The sequence below is a fragment of the Rana temporaria genome, chromosome 10 (assembly GCF_905171775.1).
Source record: "Rana temporaria chromosome 10, aRanTem1.1, whole genome shotgun sequence".
Classification (NCBI taxonomy): Eukaryota; Metazoa; Chordata; class Amphibia; order Anura; family Ranidae; genus Rana; species Rana temporaria.
Window position 1 is genome coordinate 148,888,103 of NC_053498.1, and position 21,422 is coordinate 148,909,524.

Genomic DNA, 21,422 nt, shown 5'->3' on the forward strand with positions numbered 1-21,422 from the left:
AAGGAAACGCAGTGCTGCCACTGGTGGCATATATCAGCTGGCACGCCGCTCGAGTTTGATGGGCACAGTGGCTGCGTTTGATGGGCACAGTGGCTGCGTTTGATGGGCACAGTGACTGCGTTTGATGGGCACAGTGGCGGCGTTTGATGGCACAGTGGCGGCGTTTGATGGCACAGTGGCTGGGTTTGATGAGCACAGTGGCAGCGTTTGATGGCACAGTGGCTGGGTTTGATGGGCACAGTGGCTGCGTTTGATGGGCACAGTGGCTGCGTTTGATGGGCACAGTGACTGCGTTTGATGGGCACAGTGGCTGCGTTTGATGGGCACAGTGGCGCCGTTTGATGGGCAGTGGTGTCGTTTGATGGGCACAGTGGCAGCGTTTGATGGGCACAGTGGCTGCGTTTGATGGGCACAGTGGCGGCGTTTGATGAGCACAGTGGCGGCGTTTGATGAGCACAGTGGCAGCGTTTGATGGGCACAGTGGCTGGGTTTGATGGGCACAGTGGCGGCGTTTGATGGGCACAGTGGCGGCGTTTGATGGACACAGTGGCTGCGTTTGATGGGCACAGTGGCTGCGTTTGATGGCACAGTGGCGGCGTTTGATGGGCACAGTGGCTGCGTTTGCTGGGCACAGTGGCTGGGTTTGATGGGCACAGTGGCTGCAGTTGATGGGCACAGTGGTGGCGTTTGATGAGCACAGTGGCGGCGTTTGATGAGCACAGTGGCGGCGTTTGATGAGCACAGTGGCGGCGTTTGATGGGCAGTGGTGTCGTTTGATGGGCACAGTGGTGTCGTTTGATGGGCACAGTGGCAGCGTTTGATGGGCACAGTGACTGCGTTTGATGGGCACAGTGGCGGCGTTTGATGGGCACAGTGGCTGCGTTTGATGGGCTAAGTGGCGGCCTTTGATGGGCACAGTGGCGGCGTTTGATGGGCACAGTGGCTGCGTTTGATGGGCTAAGTGGTGGCCTTTGATGGGCTCAGTGGCGGCGTTTGATGAGCACAGTGGCGGCGTTTGATGGGCACAGTGGCGGCGTTTGATGGGCACAGTGGCGGCGTTTGATGGACACAGTGGCTGCGTTTGATGGGCACAGTGGCTGCGTTTGATGGGCACAGTGGCTGCGTTTGATGGGCACAGTGGCTGCGTTTGATGGGCACAGTGACTGCGTTTGATGGGCACAGTGGCTGCGTTTGATGGGCACAGTGGCTGCGTTTGATGGGCTAAGTGGCGGCCTTTGATGGGCTCAGTGGCGGCCTTTGATGGGCACAGTGGCTGCGTTTGATGGACACAGTGGCGGCGTTTGATAGGCACAGTGGCTGCGTTTGATGGGCACAGTGGCTGCGTTTGATGGGCACACTGGCAGCGTTTGATGGCACAGTGGCTGGGTTTGATGGGCACAGTGGCTGCAGTTGATGGGCACAGTGGTGGCGTTTGATGAGCACAGTGGCGGCGTTTGATGAGCACAGTGGCGGCGTTTGATGAGCACAGTGGCGGTGTTTGATGGGCACAGTGGCTGCCTTTGATGGACACAGTGGCTGCGTTTGATGGGCACAGTGGCGCCGTTTGATGGGCACAGTGGCGCCGTTTGATGGGCAGTGGTGGCGTTTGATGGACACAGTGGCTGCGATTGATGGGCACAGTGACTGCGTTTGATGGGCACAGTGGCGGAGTTTGATGGGCACAGTGGCTGCGTTTGATGGGCACAGTGGCTGCGTTTGAAAGCTGAAAATTGGCTTGGGCGGGAAGGTGCGTAAGTGCCCCCCGGTATGGAAGTGGTTAATATTTTTTTTTTTTTAGGCAGACCTCCCCCCACACTGTTCAGGTAGATCCCCCCCCCTCTCCAGGGTCACTTACCTCCGCATTACACAAATGACTGGAATTTGGAAACATAACAAAAACCTCATCAGACATTCAGATCGGGAAGAGAAATAATCCGGACGCTTTATACAGATTTATTTTTAACAATAGAATTTTATTTTAAAGTCATTCAATGCGCCAATATTTACAGAAGCGGAACGTAGAGAAAATCCCAACAGAAACGATGAATACAAACATGGCGGCAAATCAGTTCTGATCAAAGAAAACAGACTCTAGGCCAGTGATGGGGAACCTTGGCACCCCAGATGTTTTGGAACTACATTTCCCATGATGCTCCACTACACTGCAGAGTGCAAGAAGAGCATCATGGGAAATGTAGTCCCAAAACATCCGGGGTGCCAAGGTTCCCCATCACTGCTCTAGGCAAAAAACAAACAAAAAACAACACTTTTTAGACAGAGAAGGGTTAGAACCTCTGGCGGTTTTTATCGCTTCATCCCCTTTGGGGAGGATTTCTTCCCATAGACACCAATACCGATCATTAGACATCAGAAGATTCAATATTTTCCTTTTGCTGCCCGAGGTCCCGCCTTCTCTTTCTGTCTTGGCCTCGGGGTGGTGTCACCAGGGGTGTATTTAGGTTTTGTGCTGCCCTAGGCCTGGTGAAACTCACGCACCCCCTACTTTATATATGACGCACCCCTTCCTTTTTAAGACCCGCCCTGTCATTTTCATGGGATGAGGACAGAGGGACGCAGTGGGATGAGAACAGGGGGACAGGGTGGGATGGGGACAGGGTGGGATGAGGACAGAGGGACAGGGTGACATGAGGACAGAGGGACAGGGTGGGATGAGGACAGAGTGAGATGAGGACAGGGTGGGATGAGCACAGGGGGACAGGGTGGGATGAGGACAGAGGGACAGGGTGGGATGAGGACAGGGGGACAGGGTGGGATGAGGACAGAGGGACAGGGTGGGATAAGGACAGGGGGACAGGGTGGGATGAGGACAGGGGGGGATGAGGACAGAGGGACAGGGTGGGATGAGGACAGAGGGACAGGGTGGGATGAGGACAGAGGGACAGGGTGGGATGAGGTCAGGGGGACAGGGTGGGATGAGGACAGGGGGACAGGGTGGCATAAGGACAAGGGGACAGGGTGGGATGAGCACAGGGGGACAGGGTGGGATGAGCACAGGGGGACAGGGTGGGATGAGCACAGGGGGACAGGGTGGGATGAGCATAGGGGGACATGAGGACAGGGTGGGATGAGGACAGAGTGAGATGAGCACAGGGGGACAGGGTGGGATGAGCACAGGGGGACAGGATGGGATGAGCACAGGGGAACAGGGTGGGATGAGGACAGAGTGAGATGAGGACAGAGGGACAGGGTGGGATGAGGACAGAGTGAGATGAGGACAGAGGGACAGGGTGGGATGAGGACAGAGGGACAGGGTGGGATGAGGACAGAGGGACAGGGTGGGATGAGGACAGAGGGACAGGGTGGGATGAGCACAGGGGGCAGGGTGGGATGAGCACAGGGGGACAGGGTGGGATGAGGACAGGGTGGGAGGAGGACAGGGTGGGATGAGGACAGGGGGACAGGGTGGGATGAGGACAGGGTGGGAGGAGGACAGGGTGGGAGGAGGACAGAGGGACAGGGTGGGATGAGAACAGAGGGACAGGGTGGGATGAGGACAGAGGGACAGGGTGGGATGAGGACAGGGTGGGATGAGGACAGGGGGACAGGGTGGGATGAGCACAGGGGGACAGGGTGGGATGAGCACAGGGGGACAGGGTGGGATGAGCACAGGGGCTTTTTCGCCGCCCCCCGCAAAGTGCCGCCCTAGGCCTGGGCCTTGTCGGCCTAGGCCATAATACATCTCTGGGTGTCACCCAGACAGGAAGTGAACAAAGTCTCTCAAAAAATGGGGGTCACAAACACACCAATAATCACCTGCCAGGGGTTCTAACCCTCCCCTAGTAGAATTTTAACCTTTAAAAGAGAAAACTGAAATAAACAAACAATCCACAACGACTGGAAAGGTGATTTTTATTTGAGTCGGATGGATCGGCACCCGGATCTCACCCACTAACCAATGGAATTGCCGGTTTCCCCATGGAAAAAGTGACGAAACGCGTTTCTGACATTTGATTGTCTACAGCAGGGGTCTTCAAACTACGGCCCTCCAGTTGTTCAGGAACTACAATTCCCATCATGTCTGTGAATGTCAGTGAGTTTTTCAATGCCTCATGGGACGTGTAGTTCTGCAACAGCTGGAGGGCCGTAGTTTGAAGATCCCTGGTCTACAGGAAGAGTAAAGTGCACCTGTCACGTGTACCCGGCTGCGGCCATGTTGTGTGATGAGGTGACACCCGGCAACACAAAGCCACAAGCGAATACTATCCAGGAAAACACACGGCTGTCAGAGATGTTTATTGTACCTTCAATGCGTTTTATACAATACATTGCTGCCAGATTCAGCAGGCTTTTCACAGTGCTGCCGAGTGGGACGCACAACCTCCCCGGCCCCTGTTCTCTCCGGTTCAGAAATGAAAGGATAGCAGCAAAAGACGAACCCGAGACGCTCTGCAGATAGTCAGCGGCACTTTATTCACTTTTACCAAAAAAAGAAAAAAAAGACACTGCCTATGCAGGCGACTGGCCCTTTAAATAAAAGCAAACTGTGCAGCTCCGACCAACGTTAAAGGAGTGGAGATCATAGTACGGGGGGGGGGAGATCATAGTACGGGGGGGGGGGGAGATCATAGTATGGGGGGGGGATCATAGTACGGGGGGGAGGAGATCATAGTACGGGGGGGGGGGGAGATCATAGTACGGGGGGGTCATAGTACGGGGGGGGATATCATAGTACGGGGGAGATCATAGTACGGGGGAGATCATAGTAGGGGGGGGGGAGATCATAGTACGGGAAGGGGGGAGATCATAGTACGGGGGGGGGGAGGTCATAGTACGGGGGAGATCATAGTACGGGGGGGGGGAGATCATAGTACAGGGGGGGAGATCATAGTACGGGGGGGGGGGGGAGATCATAGTACGGGGGGGGGGGAGATCATAGTACGGGAGGGGGGGAGATCATAGTACGGGGGGGTCATAGTACGGGGGGGGGATATCATAGTATGGGGGGGGGGGAGGAGATCATAGTACGGGGGGGGGGGAGGAGGTCATAGTACAGGGGGGGGGTATAGTACGGGGGGGGATCATAGTACGGGGGGGGGGGAGGTCATAGTACGGGGGAGGGATCATAGTACGGGGGGGGGGGGGGAGGTCATAGTACGGGGGGGGGGGGGGGAGGTCATAGTACGGGGGGGAGATCATAGTACCGGAGGGGGTGGTCATAGTACGGGGGGGGGTGTCATAGTACGGGGAGGAGATCATAGTACGGGGGGGGGGGAAGATCCATGTCCCAAAGAGCGGCTGTGGAATATTATGGAATGGCTCAGGTGAAGTGCAGCACCTCCTGAGGAACTGGAGATTCTCTAGATCAGGGGTCTCAAAACTACAATTCCCATCATACCTCTGCCTGTGGGAGGAGTCATGCTTGTAACTGTCAGCCTTGCAATGCCTCATGGGACTTGTAGTTCTGCAACAAGGGGCTGCCCCCTTTGAGATCCCCTGAGCTAGACTAGAGCAACAGATATGGACAGCAGAGGGCGCATCTGAGTGTAGAGTTTATTAAAAATCATTTTAATTCGACCAGCGGTCTCCAGACTGCAGCCCTTTTCCCTGCCTTTATCTGGTCCTTGGGGCACTATTCTATCCACTGATATCCCAACAATGGGGCACAATTCCCCCCAACGCAAAGGAAGGAGGCTCAATGCCTCCCAATGATGGGGTGCAATTCCTCCCACTGACCCCCAACAATGGGGCCCAGTGATAGGGTGCAATTCCTCCCAATGATGGGGTGCCATTCCTCCCACTGACACCAATGATGGGGTGCCATTCCTCCCACTGACACCAATGATGGGGTGCCATTCCTCCCACTGACACCCAACAATAGGGCCCCAATGATGGGGTGAAATTCCTCCCAATGATTGGGTGCAATTCCTCCCACCGACACCAATGATGGGGTGCAATTCCTCCCACCGACACCCAAAAATATACTTTAAGGTTTTGGATGGAGGGGAGGGGGCTGGATTAGACCCCCGCTTCAGTTTTTATTGCCGTCATTGTCCCCATTAGGGAGATTCATTCTCTCCATTTGTCCCTTTTTCCACCATCATTGAAAGTGAAAGAAAATCCCAAAATGTTAGGTTGTCCCCAGAACAAGAATAGGGGGGTGAGGGGGGGGGGGTTTGAACTTCCAATGGGGACACCAGTTCTGGGGGTCTCCCCCCAACAAAGGGAAAGGAAGTCAGCCCCAACAAAAGGGACAGGAAGGGAAAGGAAGTCTCCCCCCCCCCCCCCCCAACAACGAGACAGGAAGGGAAAGGAAGTCTCCCCCCCCCCCCCCCAACAATGGGAAAGGAAGTCTCCCCCCCCAACAATGGGAAAGGAAGTCTCCCCCCCCCCAACAATGGGAAAGGAAGTCTCTCCCCCCCCCCCAACAAAGGGAAAGGAAGGGAAAGGAAATCTCCCCCCAACAAAAGGGACAGGAAGGGAAAGGAAGTCTCCCCCCAACAAAAGGGACAGGAAGGGAAAGGAAGTCTCCCCCCAACAAAAGGGAAAGGAAGGGAAAGGAAGTCCCCCCCCAACAAAAGGGACAGGAAGGGAAAGGAAGTCTCCCCCCAACAAAAGGGACAGGAAGGGAAAGGAAGTCTCCCCCCAACAAAAGGGACAGGAAGGGAAAGGAAGTCTCCCCCCAACAAAAGGGACAGGAAGGGAAAGGAAGTCTCCCCCCAACAAAAGGGACAGGAAGGGAAAAGGAAGTCTCCCCCCAACAAAAGGGACAGGAAGGGAAAGGAAGTCTCCCCCCAACAAAAGGGACAGGAAGGGAAAAGGAAGTCTCCCCCCAACAAAAGGGACAGGAAGGGAAAGGAAGTCTCCCCCCCCCCCCAACAATGGGCCAGGAAGTGAGGGAGAAAAAATAACCCTCCTCAATAACGGGACAGGAAGTGGGGCCAAATCCCCCCCAAGTAAAGAGAAATGTCTCCAGCAATAGGACGGAAAATCCCCCCCAAGTGAAATCAAATCTCCCCCGCAATGGAACAGGAACCCCTCCCCCAAAACAGGAGAGAAAGTAGGGAAATCTCAAACAAAACGGCAAAAAATTATCTGACAGGAGTTCTAATCCTCCATTACTTTATCCAAAAATGAAAAAAATTCCCCAATGGGAAGAAACCATGAAAAGTAGAACAAGCCAAATTCTTTATTTTTATAAAAAATAATAAGGTCCTGTAGTGGTTTTCTCTGAAGGGTCCGGGTTTCTCCACTCTTCATAAATAAGTCCTCAGGTTTACAAGTGCAAATTAAAGCATGAAAGCCGACTTCTGATTGGTTGCTCCAGGCTCAGGCTTCCCTTTGCCCCATAGCAAAAAAAAAAAACAATACAAACAACACTGGGGTCAATCTTTGGTCTTTTTTTCACCCTCATACATTCCAGACTCCGAATCCACCATGTTTACAGCGCGACTCAGAAATCAAACAATAATCAGCTAAAAAAAAAAAAAAAGGGAGGGGGGGGGTTGGGGCGAATAAAAAAAGTATTGATGGGAATTAGAAGGAAGCGGTCACCACCCACTTGCCTGTAAAAGTGCGCCGTCCAGGCCCAACGTCTTCGCTTCATTGTTTTGTAGCCTGACACTTTCCAAACTACCCCCCCCCCCCCCCCCACAACTGCCTGACCTCCGGGAGGGGGGGGGGCATCAATTAAAACCGAGAAAAGTAAAGTCTCCTCTACAAAGCGGACCTGATGATTGGTGAGGAACGGATGGAAGGGGGGGGAATGAAGCGGTGGGCGTGTACAGTCTCCTCCCAACAAACTTCTACCATTGGGCCAATTTGGCCACACCCACATAACCGTATTCGCTTTTTGATAGGCCACACCCGTTACTATAAACGAGATTGGTAGCAGTATTAGAAATAAATATTAACCACTTCCATACCGGGAATATTCTGGCACTTCTCTCCTACATGCAAAAAAAAAACGTAATTGTTTTGCTAGAAAATTACTCAGAACCCCCCATAAAGTATGCGTTTTTTAGCAGACACCCTAGGGAATAAAATGGCGGTCATTACACGGTATTTGCGCAATAATTTTTCAAACGCTTTTTTTGGGAGGGCAAGAAAAAATAAATAAATAAATAAAAAAAACACAGTAATTGTGAAAGATGATTTTATGCCGAGTAAATAGATACCCAACACGTCACGCTTTGAAATTGTGCACACATTAATGGAATGGCGCCAAACTTCTGTACTTAAAAATCTCCATAGGCGACGCTTAATTTTTTTTTTTTACAGGTTACTATTTTAGTAGTTACAGAGGAGGTGTAGTGCATGGAGTGCTCAACCTGTGGCCCTCCAGCTGTTGCAGAACTACAATTCCCATCATGCCTCTGCCTTTGGGAGTCATGCTTGTAACGCCTCATAGGACTTGTAGTTCTGCAACAACTGGAGGGCCACAGGTTGAGCATCCATGGTCTAGTGCAGTGGTCTCCAAACTGCGGCCCGGGAGCCAGATGTGGCCCTTTGCTTGCTTTTATCTGGCCCTTAAGATACTATTTCATCCACTAATACAAAAATTGGGACAGAAATCCCCCCCCTCCATAGACACCAATGACAGGGCAGAAATCCCCCCTCCCACCCCAATGACGGGGCAGAAATTCCCCCCCCCCCCCCCCCTTGACGGGGCAGAAATTCCCCCCCCCCCCCCCCTTGACGGGGCAGAAATTCCCCCCCCCCCCCCTTGACGGGGCAGAAATCCCCCCTCCCCCCACTGACGGGGCAGAAATCCCCCCTCCCACCAATGACGGGGCAGAAATCCCAACCGACACCAATGACGGGGCAGAAATCCCCCCTCCCACCCCACTGACACCAATGACGGGGCAGAAATCCCCCCTCCCACCAATCCCCCCCACAAACTGACGGGGCAGAAATCCCCCTTCCAATGACATTTAAGAAGAAGAAGAAGAAGTGCAATTCCTCCCACCAGCACCAATGATGGGGACACTATTTCTGCCACCAATGAGGACGCACAATTTCTCCCATTGACACCAAATATGGGGCATTCCCCCCCCAGACGTTGGGACCTTTTCTGCTTTCAGTGGTCACAGTTCCGGCCCCCCCCACTAAAGTCTGAAGGACAGTAAACTGGCCCTTTGTTTAGAAAGTTTGGAGACCCCCTGGTCTAGGGCATGACGTTTACAATACAGAATTTACCTCCCTACAGACTCCCGAACCGGTCATTACAATGGATACTTTGTTAAAAAATAAGTTACAAAATAAATTAAAAAAAATTATCTGCGGACACATTACACTGCGGGGGTGTCAGGCTTCAATGTTGACTTTTGCAAAAGTCAGTACCCTCCATTCTACAAAGCACCAGATTTGGGGCACCCTGCTGAAATAAAAATGAATGAGAGAAACCATGCCCTCTCCCCCCCCCCCATATAGGGGGGGGGGGGAGAGAACAGGGCAAGGCTTCTCTCATTCATTTTTATTTCAGCAGGGTGCCCCAAATCTGGTGCTTTGATGACGCACTGTGGGGGAGAAAAACCGCTCCGGAAGAACCCCGACAATATTGTCGCAATTCCACCTGACAGCCTTATTGACAGCTAGCTCCGTCTCTCAGGGCAGAGCTAAGAGGGAAGGCAAGCTGCGCCCTCCAGTGACAGCGAGGGGCAGAGTTTTTAATGACAAGTTCACCTTTTTGGGGGATATAATAAAATCAATAAATGCATATTTTTGCAGGAAAAAAAATAAATTTATAATTTTCCTGGAAATCATTGCACCCCTGATGAGTGGATTGGGGGGTGCAATGCCAGACTCCTGCAGACCAGGGCTGCAGCTTTGGGGGGGGGGGGGGCAGAATAATAATTAAGAAGCGCCACCTTACATCAGAGGCTGGTAATACTTGATTGAGGTCCACCTCTGCTATACTGCACTTGGTAACACCGCAGAAAAAACACTGGAAAATAAAACAGTGGCCTCTCTGATGGCAGGTAAGAAAAACAGACGAAATAAATAATAAAAAAAAATTAAATAAAAAAAAAAAAAAAAATCCATCTTTTTAATTAAAAAAAAAAAAAAATAAAAGATGGATATCTTTTAATGTTTTTTTATTAATTTATTATTAAAAAAAAAAAGTAATAAATAAAAAAAATAATAAAAAAAATAAAAAAAAATAAAAGATGGATATCTTTTATTATTATTTTTTTTATTATTAATTTATTACTTTTTTTTTAATAAATTAATAAAAAAACATTAATAAAAGATATCCATCCTTTATTTTTATTTTTATTTTTTTTTTAACAGTGCTGAATGTGAATCTAAAATTGCCCTCCTCACACGAATACCAGGAAGACCTCACTGATCTGTTTACCCTCCTCATCACCTCGGCAGAGAGAGTCAGTTTACTTTTAGAAATGCGTGAACTCTGAGATTTGGTTGAGCTGCATTGACTCCAGTGCTTTGTGCGGTGGGTGGGGGGCCCCCCCCCCCCCGGTGTTCCCAGCATTGGGTGGGCCCCCCCCTGGTGTTCCCAGCATTGGGTGGGGCCCCCCCTGGTGTTCCCAGCATTCCATGTCAGTGTAGAACCAGCATTGTCTGTAGAACATTCATGCATATAAAGGATATAGAAATCGGAGCCGTAGAGTTTTGTCATTTTATATATAAAAAGGGCAGGAGGACTTGGTATACGGTATATACGCTGTAATCCCACCTTTGCAGATCTTTATGTTGGAAATACAGACGGGCCCCGGGGCCCCTCAGGATCACCTTCAGCCCCTGTTCTGCCCCTCTATGGACTGGATCATGGTAACCCTTTATTAATCTTAAATTTGGAGAGAAGAAAAAAAAAAAAAAAAAAAATGTATCCCGTTGGGCGGCAGTCCATGTTCTGTGTCGGGCGGTCCGTGTCACGTGTGCTGGTTGTCGGGGGGCGGGGACTAGTTCCTGAGGCCAGGAAGTTCCGCAGTGCCGAGTTACAGTTCAATCTTCACTCCCTTTATGAACGGCAATCCGGTGGGAACATTCTTTTTATATTCGATGTATTGATCTCCGAAGAAGTGGATGAGAGAATACTCCTCTTCCTCCACCCGCTCGCGGAAGAACCTCCAGGAAGCCAGAGTGTAGCCAATCAGACAGACCGGATTACACAGCAAAACCTGACAGACAAGAGCACAAATGACAGACATGGAATTATCAGACCGCAATTTTTATATCACTTCAATACGGAGCGCCCACATCCTGCCCGGGACAGTTTTTGGTCCACACTTTGTGTGACAATTACGCAGTCATGCTACACAGTAACCATAACATAATTATATTTCTCTCCCCCCCCCCCCCCCATGCAAATAGAGCTTTCTTTTGGGGCTTTTAGAGACATAAAATATAGCTTTATTCGTTTTCCTTGACAGCTTATCCCTTGTTTTCCTTTCGTGCTTCTTTGATTGCCATTTAAAATGAGTGGGTTAAAAATTTCACAGGAATGCGGTTTACGGTGCAATTCACATGCGAGTTGCAGTGTTGAACACAGACTCAAAGGAAGGGGGGGGGGGGGGGTTTAGATCAGCTTTAAAATCTTTTGTTTAACCACTTAAGGACCGCCTCCTGCACATATACATCGGCAGAATGGCACGGCTGGGCACAAGCACGTACCTGTACGTCCTCTTTAAGTGCCCAGCCGTGGGTCGCGAGCGCGTGACCCGGTCCAAAGCTGCAGGACCCGATCGCCGCTGGAGTCCCGCGATCGGTCCCCGGAGTTGAAGAACGAGGACAGCTGTGTGTAAACACACCTTCCCCGTTCTTCACTGTGGCGCCGTCATCGATTGTGTTTCCCTATAAAAGGAAGCACACGATCAATGACGTCACACCTACAGCCACACCCCCCTACAGTTAGAAACACAGATGAGGTCACACTTAACCCCTTCAGGGCCCCCTTGTGGTTAACTCTCAAACTGCAATTGTAATTTTCACAGTAATCGGTGCTTTCTTTGCTGTAAAAAAACGACAATGGTCCTAAAATTGTCCAAAGTGTCCGCCATAATGTCGCAGTCACGAAAGAAAAGAGCTGATGCCACCATTAGTAGTAATAAAACAAAAATGCAATAAAAGTATCTATTTTGTAAACGCTATAAATTTTGCACAAACCAATCAATAAACGCTTATTGCGGGTTTTTTTTACCAAGAATATGTAGAAGAATACGTATCGGCCTAAACTGAGGAAAAACTTTTTTTTTTTTTTTTTTAATATATATTTTTGGGGGATATTTATTATAGCAAAAAAATATTGAATTTTTTCAAAATTGTCGCTCTATTTTTGTTTATAGCACAAAAAATAAAAACCGCAGAGATGATCAAATACCACCAAAAGAAAGCTCTATTTGTGGGAAAAAAAAGACGCCAATTTTGTTTGGGAGCCACGTCGCACGACTGCACAATTGTCAGTTAAAGCGACGCAGTGCCGAATCGCAAAAAGGGGCAAGGTCCTTTAGCTGCCTAAAAAGGTCCGGGTCTTAAGTGGTTAACCACTTCCAGCGGGGCTGCGACAGACGTTTTTTACCTTAAAGCGGATGTGCCACTAAAAAAATATATTAAAAGCCAGCAGATACAAATACTGCAGCTGCTGACTTTTAATATAAGGACACTTACCTGTCCTGGAGTCCAGCGCCGATCGCAGCAGATGACGAGCCGATCGCTCGTCACCCTGCTGCTCCCCCCTCCATCCTCGGTGAGGGAACCAGGAAGTGAAGCGCTCCGGCTTCACTGCCCGGTTCCCTACGGCGCATGCGCGAGTCGCGCTGCGCCCGCCGATTGGCTCCTGCTGTGTGCTGGGAGCCGAGTGTTCCCAGCATACAACAGGGGACGGACGGGAAGGAAGGAAAAAACCCGTCCTTTGCCCGTATCGTAGGGCCGGAAGTGGGTGCAGATACCTGTCTGTAGACAGGTATCTGCACCCCCCTCCCCCCTGAAAGGTGTCAAATGTGACACCGGAGGGGGGGAGGGTTCCGATCAGCGGGACTCCACTTTAGAGTGGAGATCCGCTTTAATGCATTAAGGTAACAAAAAACATAAGAGTTTAACCCATTGAGAATGTCCAATAGGACGAAACGCGTCTGGAGGCAGCGTCAGTGACGTCACCACGCCTAGGAGGAGGGCTCCGTAAGCCGGCCGGCTTGTTTTATCTGTTTAATGCTGTGTTTATACTGCCTAAGTGTAAGTACATTACTTTCTTAAATAAATTTGTATACCTACGATATCACGCTATTGCGTCCCTTTCTATTCTCCTGTCTACATGTGAGCCGGATTGGGTTACGCTTATCGCTATACTGTTGTTGCTGATGAATTGTGGGGTGTCCTAAATCGGAAAATCACACCAACTCCAAACCTCAGCTGTCTTTTGATTGGAAATCTGAGCCCGGGGGATTTAAAGGCCGTGGCTGGGTTATAGCCAACTGCACCAAAGGCTTGCTATCTGGTAAGCTGATACACAATTCCGGTGGTGGGATCTCACACATTGTATGCATGTCACCTGGTGCATTGAAAAATCAACATCTTTACATGCAAATCAGCCTCTGATCAATACAGTGTTTTTGTATCTGCTGGAGAATCAATCCAATATCCACTATTACTTACACTACCTGTGGACTGTTGAACTATTATATTCATTTTGTTATTTGGCGCGGCTTTTTATATTGTTTAATTTCCTTTAATGGCTGTGTGTTGAGTTATTTTGAGGGGACGGCAAATTTACACTGTTATACAAGCTGTACACTCACTACACAACATTGTAGATACAAAGTGTCATTTCTTCAGTGTTGTCACATGAAAAGATTTACACAAATGTGTGGGGTGTACTTACTTTTGTGAGACACTGTATATCCCATAACGTGTGGATTCTATAATCTTTCCCAACAGAATATTACACGGATTTGGGTTATTTTCACCAAAATAATGTAGCAGAATACAAATTTTAGTCTAGATTTATGAAGAAAGATTCGTAAAATTTTATAAACAACAAAAAAAAAAGTTTCTCTTGAAAATTTGCAATTTTTTATTTTTGTTTATTTGGCAAACAAAAAAAACCCCAGTGAGGATTTAGTACCACCAAAAGAAAGCTTTGTGTGAACAAAGTTCTAAAATGTCACACGAGTACAGTGTTACATGACCTTGCAATTGTCAAAGTGTGACAGCGCTAAGAAAATTGGCCTGGAAAGGGGTAAAAGTGCCAGGGAATTGAAGTGGATAAACTGAAAATTTATTTGGCATTAAAAGGGGTTGTAGAGGTAATTATTTTTTCCCTAAATAGCTTCCTTTCCCTTACCTCATCCTTCCATTTTGCTTTTTAAATGTCCTTATTTCTTCTGAGAAATCCTCACTTCCTGTTCTTCTGTCTGTAACTCCACACAGTAATGCAAGGCTTTCTCCCTGGTGTGGCGTGTCGTGCTCGCCCCCCTCCCTTGGACTACAGGAGAGTCAGGACGCCCTCTATGTTGCAGATAGAGAAAGGAGCTGTGTGTTAGTGGGTGTCCTGACTCTCCTGTAGTCCAAGGGAGGGGGTGAGCACGACACTCCACACCAGGGAGAAGGCCGCGCATTACTGTGTGGAGTTACAGACAGAAGAACAGGAAGTGAGGATTTCTCAGAAGAAATAAGGACATTTAAAAGCAAAATGGAAGGATGAGGTAAGTGAAGGAGGACTGCACTGAGGTAAGTGAAGGAGGACTGCACTGAGGTAAGTGAAGGAGGACTGCACTGAGGTAAGTGAAGGAGGACTGCACTGAGGTAAAGGAAGCCATTTAGGGAAAAAAAAAAAAAAAAAAATTGCACCTTTACAACCCATTTAAGCCTCATGTACGTGAGTTTTGTATCTGAACACGTCTTTGCATTCAGATCCATAAATGACGCTGTACCTGGGTCCCGATGCTCCAGTAGAACCAGCCGACGTAGGAAGGGTGTCTGAACCAGGAATAGACGCCGGCGGTGACCAGAGTGTGCGTCTCGGACTTCTCGTTCTGGACGATGTGGTTGAAGTTGGAGCCGGCGGTCAGCATCGCAGACTTCCTCAGAGACTCCCCGAAGATCACCATCACCAGTCCGATGACACTCAGCCATGTGATCTGCTTCAGGCCTGCAATGGGGGGGGAGGGGGAAGAAATTCTTACCAATGACAGAAGGTAGACCTCCACATCAACCACACAAAGAGAACCTGTCCCTTACATAGTGTGCCCCACAGCATTGGATTAAATGAGATTATATATACCGTATTTGCCGGCGTATAAGACGACCCCCTAATTTCCCAGCTAAAATGTTGGTTTTGGGATATACCCGCCGTATAAGACTACCCCCTTCTTACTAGTCATGCCTCGCCTCACTGTGCCACCATTACATGCCAGACTCACTGTGCCACTGCATGTCTTGACGATCCCTTGCCTTATCCCAAGACATGCAGAATCTGTCAGACCGCGGCCATCCATTTTTTCAAAAGCCGCACCTCCTTCTGCTGTTCCGTGATAGGCGGAACACTCAGCTTCCCAGGAGACACTGTGTTCAGTTCACTGTGTTCAGTGTTCCGCCTATCACGGAGAGGCGTTTTCATTTTTTTTTTACATATTTGACACTTTATTTTTTTACACTTAATTTTTTTTTTTTATATTTATTTTTATATTTATCACTTTATTTATCACTTTTATTCCTATTACAAGGAATGTAAACATCCCTTGTAATAGGAATCAGTGTGACAGGTCCTCTTTATGGAGAGAGGCGGGGGGGGGGGGGTCAATAATACCCCACATCTCTCCTCCAGGCTGGAAAGCATGAGAGCGGTGAATTTTTTTTTACCAATCTCATGATTACTGTTGCTTAGTAGCCGCAATCACGGCTTTGTTTCCTTACGGTCATCACATCCCACCCGGGCCTCCAACGGTCATAGAAATGACGGGTGACCATCTGGTCACCAGTCATCTCTATGCTTCCTGCCAGTGCCGGACGATTCTTTCTCCGGGCCCCCGATGGCACAGGAGAGCCCGGAGAAGCACCGGATGATGGTGGTGGTGGGGGGGGGGGGGGGATGTCCCCTCCCACCGCCTATAAGAACAACTGCCGCTATGATCATTCTTATGTTGCGCAGGATCGCCGGCAGAAGAGAAGGATATCTGAATGATGCCTCTAGCTGCCCCCATCATTCAGATATCCCCCCACAAAGCCCAGGACGTCATATGACGTCCACCCAGGATGGGAGATCCCCTCTGTGGACGTCATATTACAATGGGCGGGTATTGAAGTGGTTAATCTGCCAGCATCCTTTGTATGGCAGAGAAAGATAGTGATACAAGTAGTAATGAGTAAAATACAGCATACAAGTACCTACTTTATTAATATAGATAAAAGTGCATTGTGTTAAAAACACACACACAGATCATTATAACATAAAACATAATGAATTAGCCCAAAGCTACTGATCCAAATTGTTGCTCAAAATGAATTGAGATCAGCTAGTTGGATTCTCATACATGTTTCGCAAATTGTTTGGTATAATGTACGAGAATCCAACTAGCTGATCTCAATTCATTTTGAGCAACAATTTTGCTCCATGTACACTGGGCTTCAAAAAACGTCCATATAGAGCATTTTCTGTACAAAGTTTAGACAAGTTTTAGTTTTTTTTCTGCCAGTGAGCGCCAATCAGAAACGCGAATGAGAAGGTTTTTTTTTTGTAAAAGTGGGTCTACTTATTAAATGATTAATTTTTTATCTGGTCAGGTCTTCACATCATAAAATAAGACCCTGAGACGGACACCAACCTGGACAGATGGTTTTCTCGATGGTGAACTCCACCCAGGAGGAGATGGCGGCCATTGTGTACTCCACGCTGTGGTTGAGCAGGAAGGAGTCCAGGGATAAACTTTTAGGATTGTTCACCGCCGTGATCAGATATTCCGAGTAGTGGAAGAAGGACAGAGAACACACGTACCTAGGAGGAGGAGGAGGAGGAGGGGGGGGAAGATTATCTGTATTAGAAAACGGGAATCCACATCACAGCTAAACCCCCATCCAGGTGATAGAAGGGAGAGAGGACGCAATTGTCGCCACCGCTACCAGCAGGTCTGATAAGCAGAAGAGAACCCTGGAGCGTGGCCCCGCCCCCAACAAAAGTGATCTTGCAGCGAATCCACCTCAGAGACCACTTTTCTGAAAGTGTACCGCCCCCGCTGAAGAGGATACCGGGGGTTATGGGAGCCATCTGCTGCCATAACAGTATTCCTCTTCAATCAGCCGACGTACAATGGTGCAGCTCTGCATGGCGGCCAATCAGCTTCTAAGTTCAGATTGTTCAATGAAGCCATGGCAACAAAACCTGGAAGCCGATTGGTTTCTATGCAGAGCTGCAGCAGATTTGGCACTCTCCAGTTTTAGTAAATAACCCCCCATTGCATCACTTCCTCTGTATTGCACGGCCCTTGCTATGCAGCAGAACAACCGCGCCCCCCCCCCCCCCCCCCACCCCTGTAGTAGTGATGTATACATATACTCACCATCCGAAGTGTCTCCATGGCGATTGGCTGACGCCCACCACCAACCCACAGCCAAAGGCGAAGCCCAAGAACGCGGCTCTGATGGCCACCTGCAAGACACAGAGAGACATGGATCACATACAGAACAAAGAGAACCTGTCATGGATCGGAACACATTGAGATGTTCAGGCTGCTGACAGATGATCGGCAGATCCAGGAGGAGGAGCTTCTATGCTAAACACTGACACTTCCTCTAGGTCAGGGGTGTCAAATCGCGGGCCGCATCAGCATAAGGATTGACTTCAAAAGGGCCGGTTGTATCTGTAAGATGAGATGTCCAGCGCATCCCCTCCCCTTACATTAGATGTCAGGAGCCCCCCCCCCCCCCCCATCAGAAGTTGAGTCTCCCACTCTCCCTTACATCACAGTGCACCCCCCTTTCCTTATGCTGCTGCTGGGAAGAAGCTGGATGCATTGCTTAAAGCAGAAAATACAGGGTCTGGAGGAGGACAAGACGAGGGGCTGGAGCTCTCCTGCAGCTGCAAGAGCCACATGAAATGGCCTGGAGGGCCGGATTCGGCCCGCGGGCCTTGTGTGCCGACACCTGTGCTCTAAAAGAAAACCTGGCTCCGCCCCCAACCTTCCTTGTAAAAAGGGCAACAGGAAGCCTGAAGCGGAAAGGGGGCGTGGTCATACATTATCTCCCCAAGTCTCCCTATTGGTTGACGAGGCCATCTGTCACAACTTATGTTACCCCCCCCCTGGATCCCTATAGAACAGAGACCGCCTGTAACATTAAAAGAGCAATAGGGAGCCTGGAAAGGCGGGAGGGGGGTGTGGTCATGGATTACTTCCGAGTCTTCCTACTGGTCAGTGAGACGGCCCGTCACATTAAAAAGCAATAAGGAGGATAAGAACCGGGGGGTGTGGCCATGTATTACACCTGGAACCTCCCTACAGGTCAAAGAGGTCACATTAAAGGAGCCCAAGAATGAGTGGGTGTGGTCAGATTACCCCCGAGTCTCCCTATAGGGAGCCTGAGGATGAGGGAGGAGTCTTCCATTGGCCAATGAGGTCCCAGTCACATTAAAGGAGCCATAGGGAACCTGAGAATGAAGCGAGTGGGTGTGGCCTTAGATGAACCCAAGCTCTCCTTTTAGGACACCCGTCACATTATAGGAGCAATAGTGAGGAGGAGGAGGAGGAGGAGGAAAGGGGGCGTGGTCATGTATTACCCCCGGAGCCTCCCTACAGGTCACATTAAAGAAGCACTAAGGCGCCCGAGAATGAAGCGAGAGGGCGTGGTCATGTGTCCACCCCCAAGTCTCCCTATAGGACACACACTAACAACAAAGTGAGCAATAGGGAGTCGGAGGAGGAGGGAGGGGGTGTGCTCATTACTCCCGGGTCTTACTATTGGTCAATGAGGTCGCCACCCATCATATTAAAGGAGAAGGAGGAAGGGGGTGTGGTCAAGCTTGACTTATACAAAAAGTCGAGAATTGCATGCAATTTCAGTTGCCATAGACATGCAAGAAGATTTCATTTGTGTCATTGAGGTGGGGGGAGGCGGGGGGATTGGGAGCTCTTCCTACTCAGGATTGGTCATACGTGTGATCATGTGACTGTTCCAATGTCAAAATACACCGCTGACATCATGTAACCTGTACTTATGACATCACTTATAGGGGGAGAACAACTCATCTCCAACACCCCCCCCCCCCCATACTGACAGCACATCCTATGACATCCTGGGTACCAGTGCCCGCCGGTGCTCAATTTTTTTTTTGGGGGGGGGGGGCACAAACGCCCACCTGCTTGCCCACCCTGTACTTACCCCATGACCGGCAGAGATGGAGGATTGTCTGATCTTCCTCTATAGTACAATGCTGAGCCTCCCCTCCCCCAACACACTGACACTGCAATCAGCTTTACTCCCCTCACTGAGAAATCCTATTACTGGGAATAGAACAAATCTCTGTCCTCCCGTGACCGCACCCCCCCCCCATCCTCCCGTGACCGCACCCCCCCCCCCCCCATCCTCCCGTGACCACACCCCCCCCCCCCATCCTCCCGTGACCGCACCCCCCCCCCCATCCTCCCGTGACCGCACCCCCCCCATCCTCCCGTGACCCCACCCCCCCATCCTATCCTCCCATGACCGCAGTCACCCCCCCCCATCCTCCCGTGACCGCAGCCAGCCACCCCCCCATCCTCCCGTGACCGTACATCCCCCCCCCCCCATCCTCCCGTGACCGTACATCCCCCCCCCCCATTTCCCCCAATCTCATCCTCCCGTGACCGGAACACTTCTCCCCCCCATCCTATGACCGTACATCCCCCCCCCCATGACCGTAAACTGGCAGAGCGCCCTCCAGTGGAGGTGAGGTAGATGTACCTGGCAATGCACCCCCCCCCCCCAGTGGTGAGGCAAGGTAGGTGGCACCACCGGTGGCGAGGTAGGTGCCCCCCCTGCCCCATTGATGGAGCTGAGGTAAGTGTACCTGGTGATGAGGCAGCACAAGGGTAGGTAGTGATGAAGGGGTAAGTAGCGGTAGGTGTACCTGGTAATGCACCCCCTGGTAAAGGAGGGAGGCAGGGTGGGTGGCAGTAGGTGTACTTGGTAATTCACCCCCAGTAGAGGAGGGGGGGTAGGTGTACCTGGTAATACACCCCCCCCCCCGGTAAAGGTAGGTGTACCTGTTAATGCACCCCCCGGTAAAGGTAGGTAGGTGGGTAGGTGTACCTGGTAATGCGCCCCCAGTGGGGGAGGGAAGGTGGGTAGGTGTACCTGGTAATGCGCCCCCCCGGTAGAGGGGTAGGTATGTGGCGGTTGTGTACCCAGTAATGCACACACACCCGGTAGATGAGGTAGGTAGGGGAGGTAGGTGACGGTAAGTGTTCCTGGTAATGCACCCCCCCCAGTGGGGGAGGGAAGGTGGGTAGGTGTACCTGGTAATGCGCCCCCCGGTGGTGGGGAGGTAGGTAGCGGTAGGTGTACCTGGTAATGTGCCCCCCGTGGTGGGGAGGTAGGTAGCAGTAGGTGTACCTGGTAATGCACCCCCCTATAAAGGGGGAGGTAGGTGGGTGGGTGTACCTGGTAATGCACCCCCCTATAGAAGGGGAGGTAAGTAGGTGTACCTGGTAATGCGCCCCCCGGTAGAGGAGGAGAAGGAGTCCATTGAGTCCGGCTATGAAGGCGGTGAGGGAGATTCGGTCTCCGGTACTCCCCAGTAGGCCGGGTCCCCGCTCCGTGTACCGGCTGGTGAGGGCGGGGAGGAGGGTGACGGACACCCCGAGGAGGAAGCTCGCCGCACTCACTCTCCCCTCCACCACCAGCCGCTCGCCGGCCATTTTGGAGGAGGCAGAGAGGAAGCGCACCTCCAAACTTCCGCCCGGGGCGGGGCGTGTCCTTTCCATCCACAGAGAGGAGACAGCGACCCCTGGCGGCCGGATGTCGCACAGCACAGGAGTAGAGATCAGTTATCATAGTGCTGATGGGGATTCTGCCCAATGGGGGACACAGATAAAAAAATACCCAACAGGGGTTCTAATCCTTCCCGACACCCTGTACAAAAATAAAACAACGTTTTTTTATCTGTAAACACACAATAAATATGGAGACATATGTGAATTTGTCTTCTGTACAACGACACGAAATGGTGAATTTGGTACAAAGCGCCGCTAAGATATTTACAAATTAAATAAAGTTTTTTTTCTTTTCAATTTTTAAATGTGACAATAAAAAAAAATTAACAAACAAAACAAATGAGAATGAAAAAAAAATAAAGCAGAAAAAATAAATAAAAACACAGCAGGAAAAATAACAATTAAAGGGGAACTCCACGTGGCAAAAAAATAAAATAATAAATGACAAAAAAAAACACACAAGTCACACAAGTCACGTTGTAAATCAATGTTATTAAAAATTCCCTTTCCTTTCCAATCCTCAGAGACGTCATTCTCTGTAAA

The 21,422-nt window shown here is 50.2% G+C and overlaps 1 protein-coding gene across 1 annotated transcript; it reads right to left on the reverse strand.

Annotated features, from left to right (window-relative positions):
* Positions 1-10,587: 10,587 nt before the first annotated feature.
* Positions 10,588-20,831, reverse strand: ICMT (isoprenylcysteine carboxyl methyltransferase). The gene is made up of 5 exons (XM_040326531.1): positions 20,592-20,831; positions 17,472-17,560; positions 16,740-16,909; positions 14,850-15,067; positions 10,588-11,102 (listed from the first exon to the last, which is right to left on the reverse strand). The coding sequence occupies exons 1-5, from the start codon at positions 20,802-20,804 to the stop codon at positions 10,920-10,922; spliced, it is 873 nt and encodes a 290-aa protein (XP_040182465.1). The 5' UTR covers positions 20,805-20,831; the 3' UTR covers positions 10,588-10,919.
* Positions 20,832-21,422: the final 591 nt, after the last annotated feature.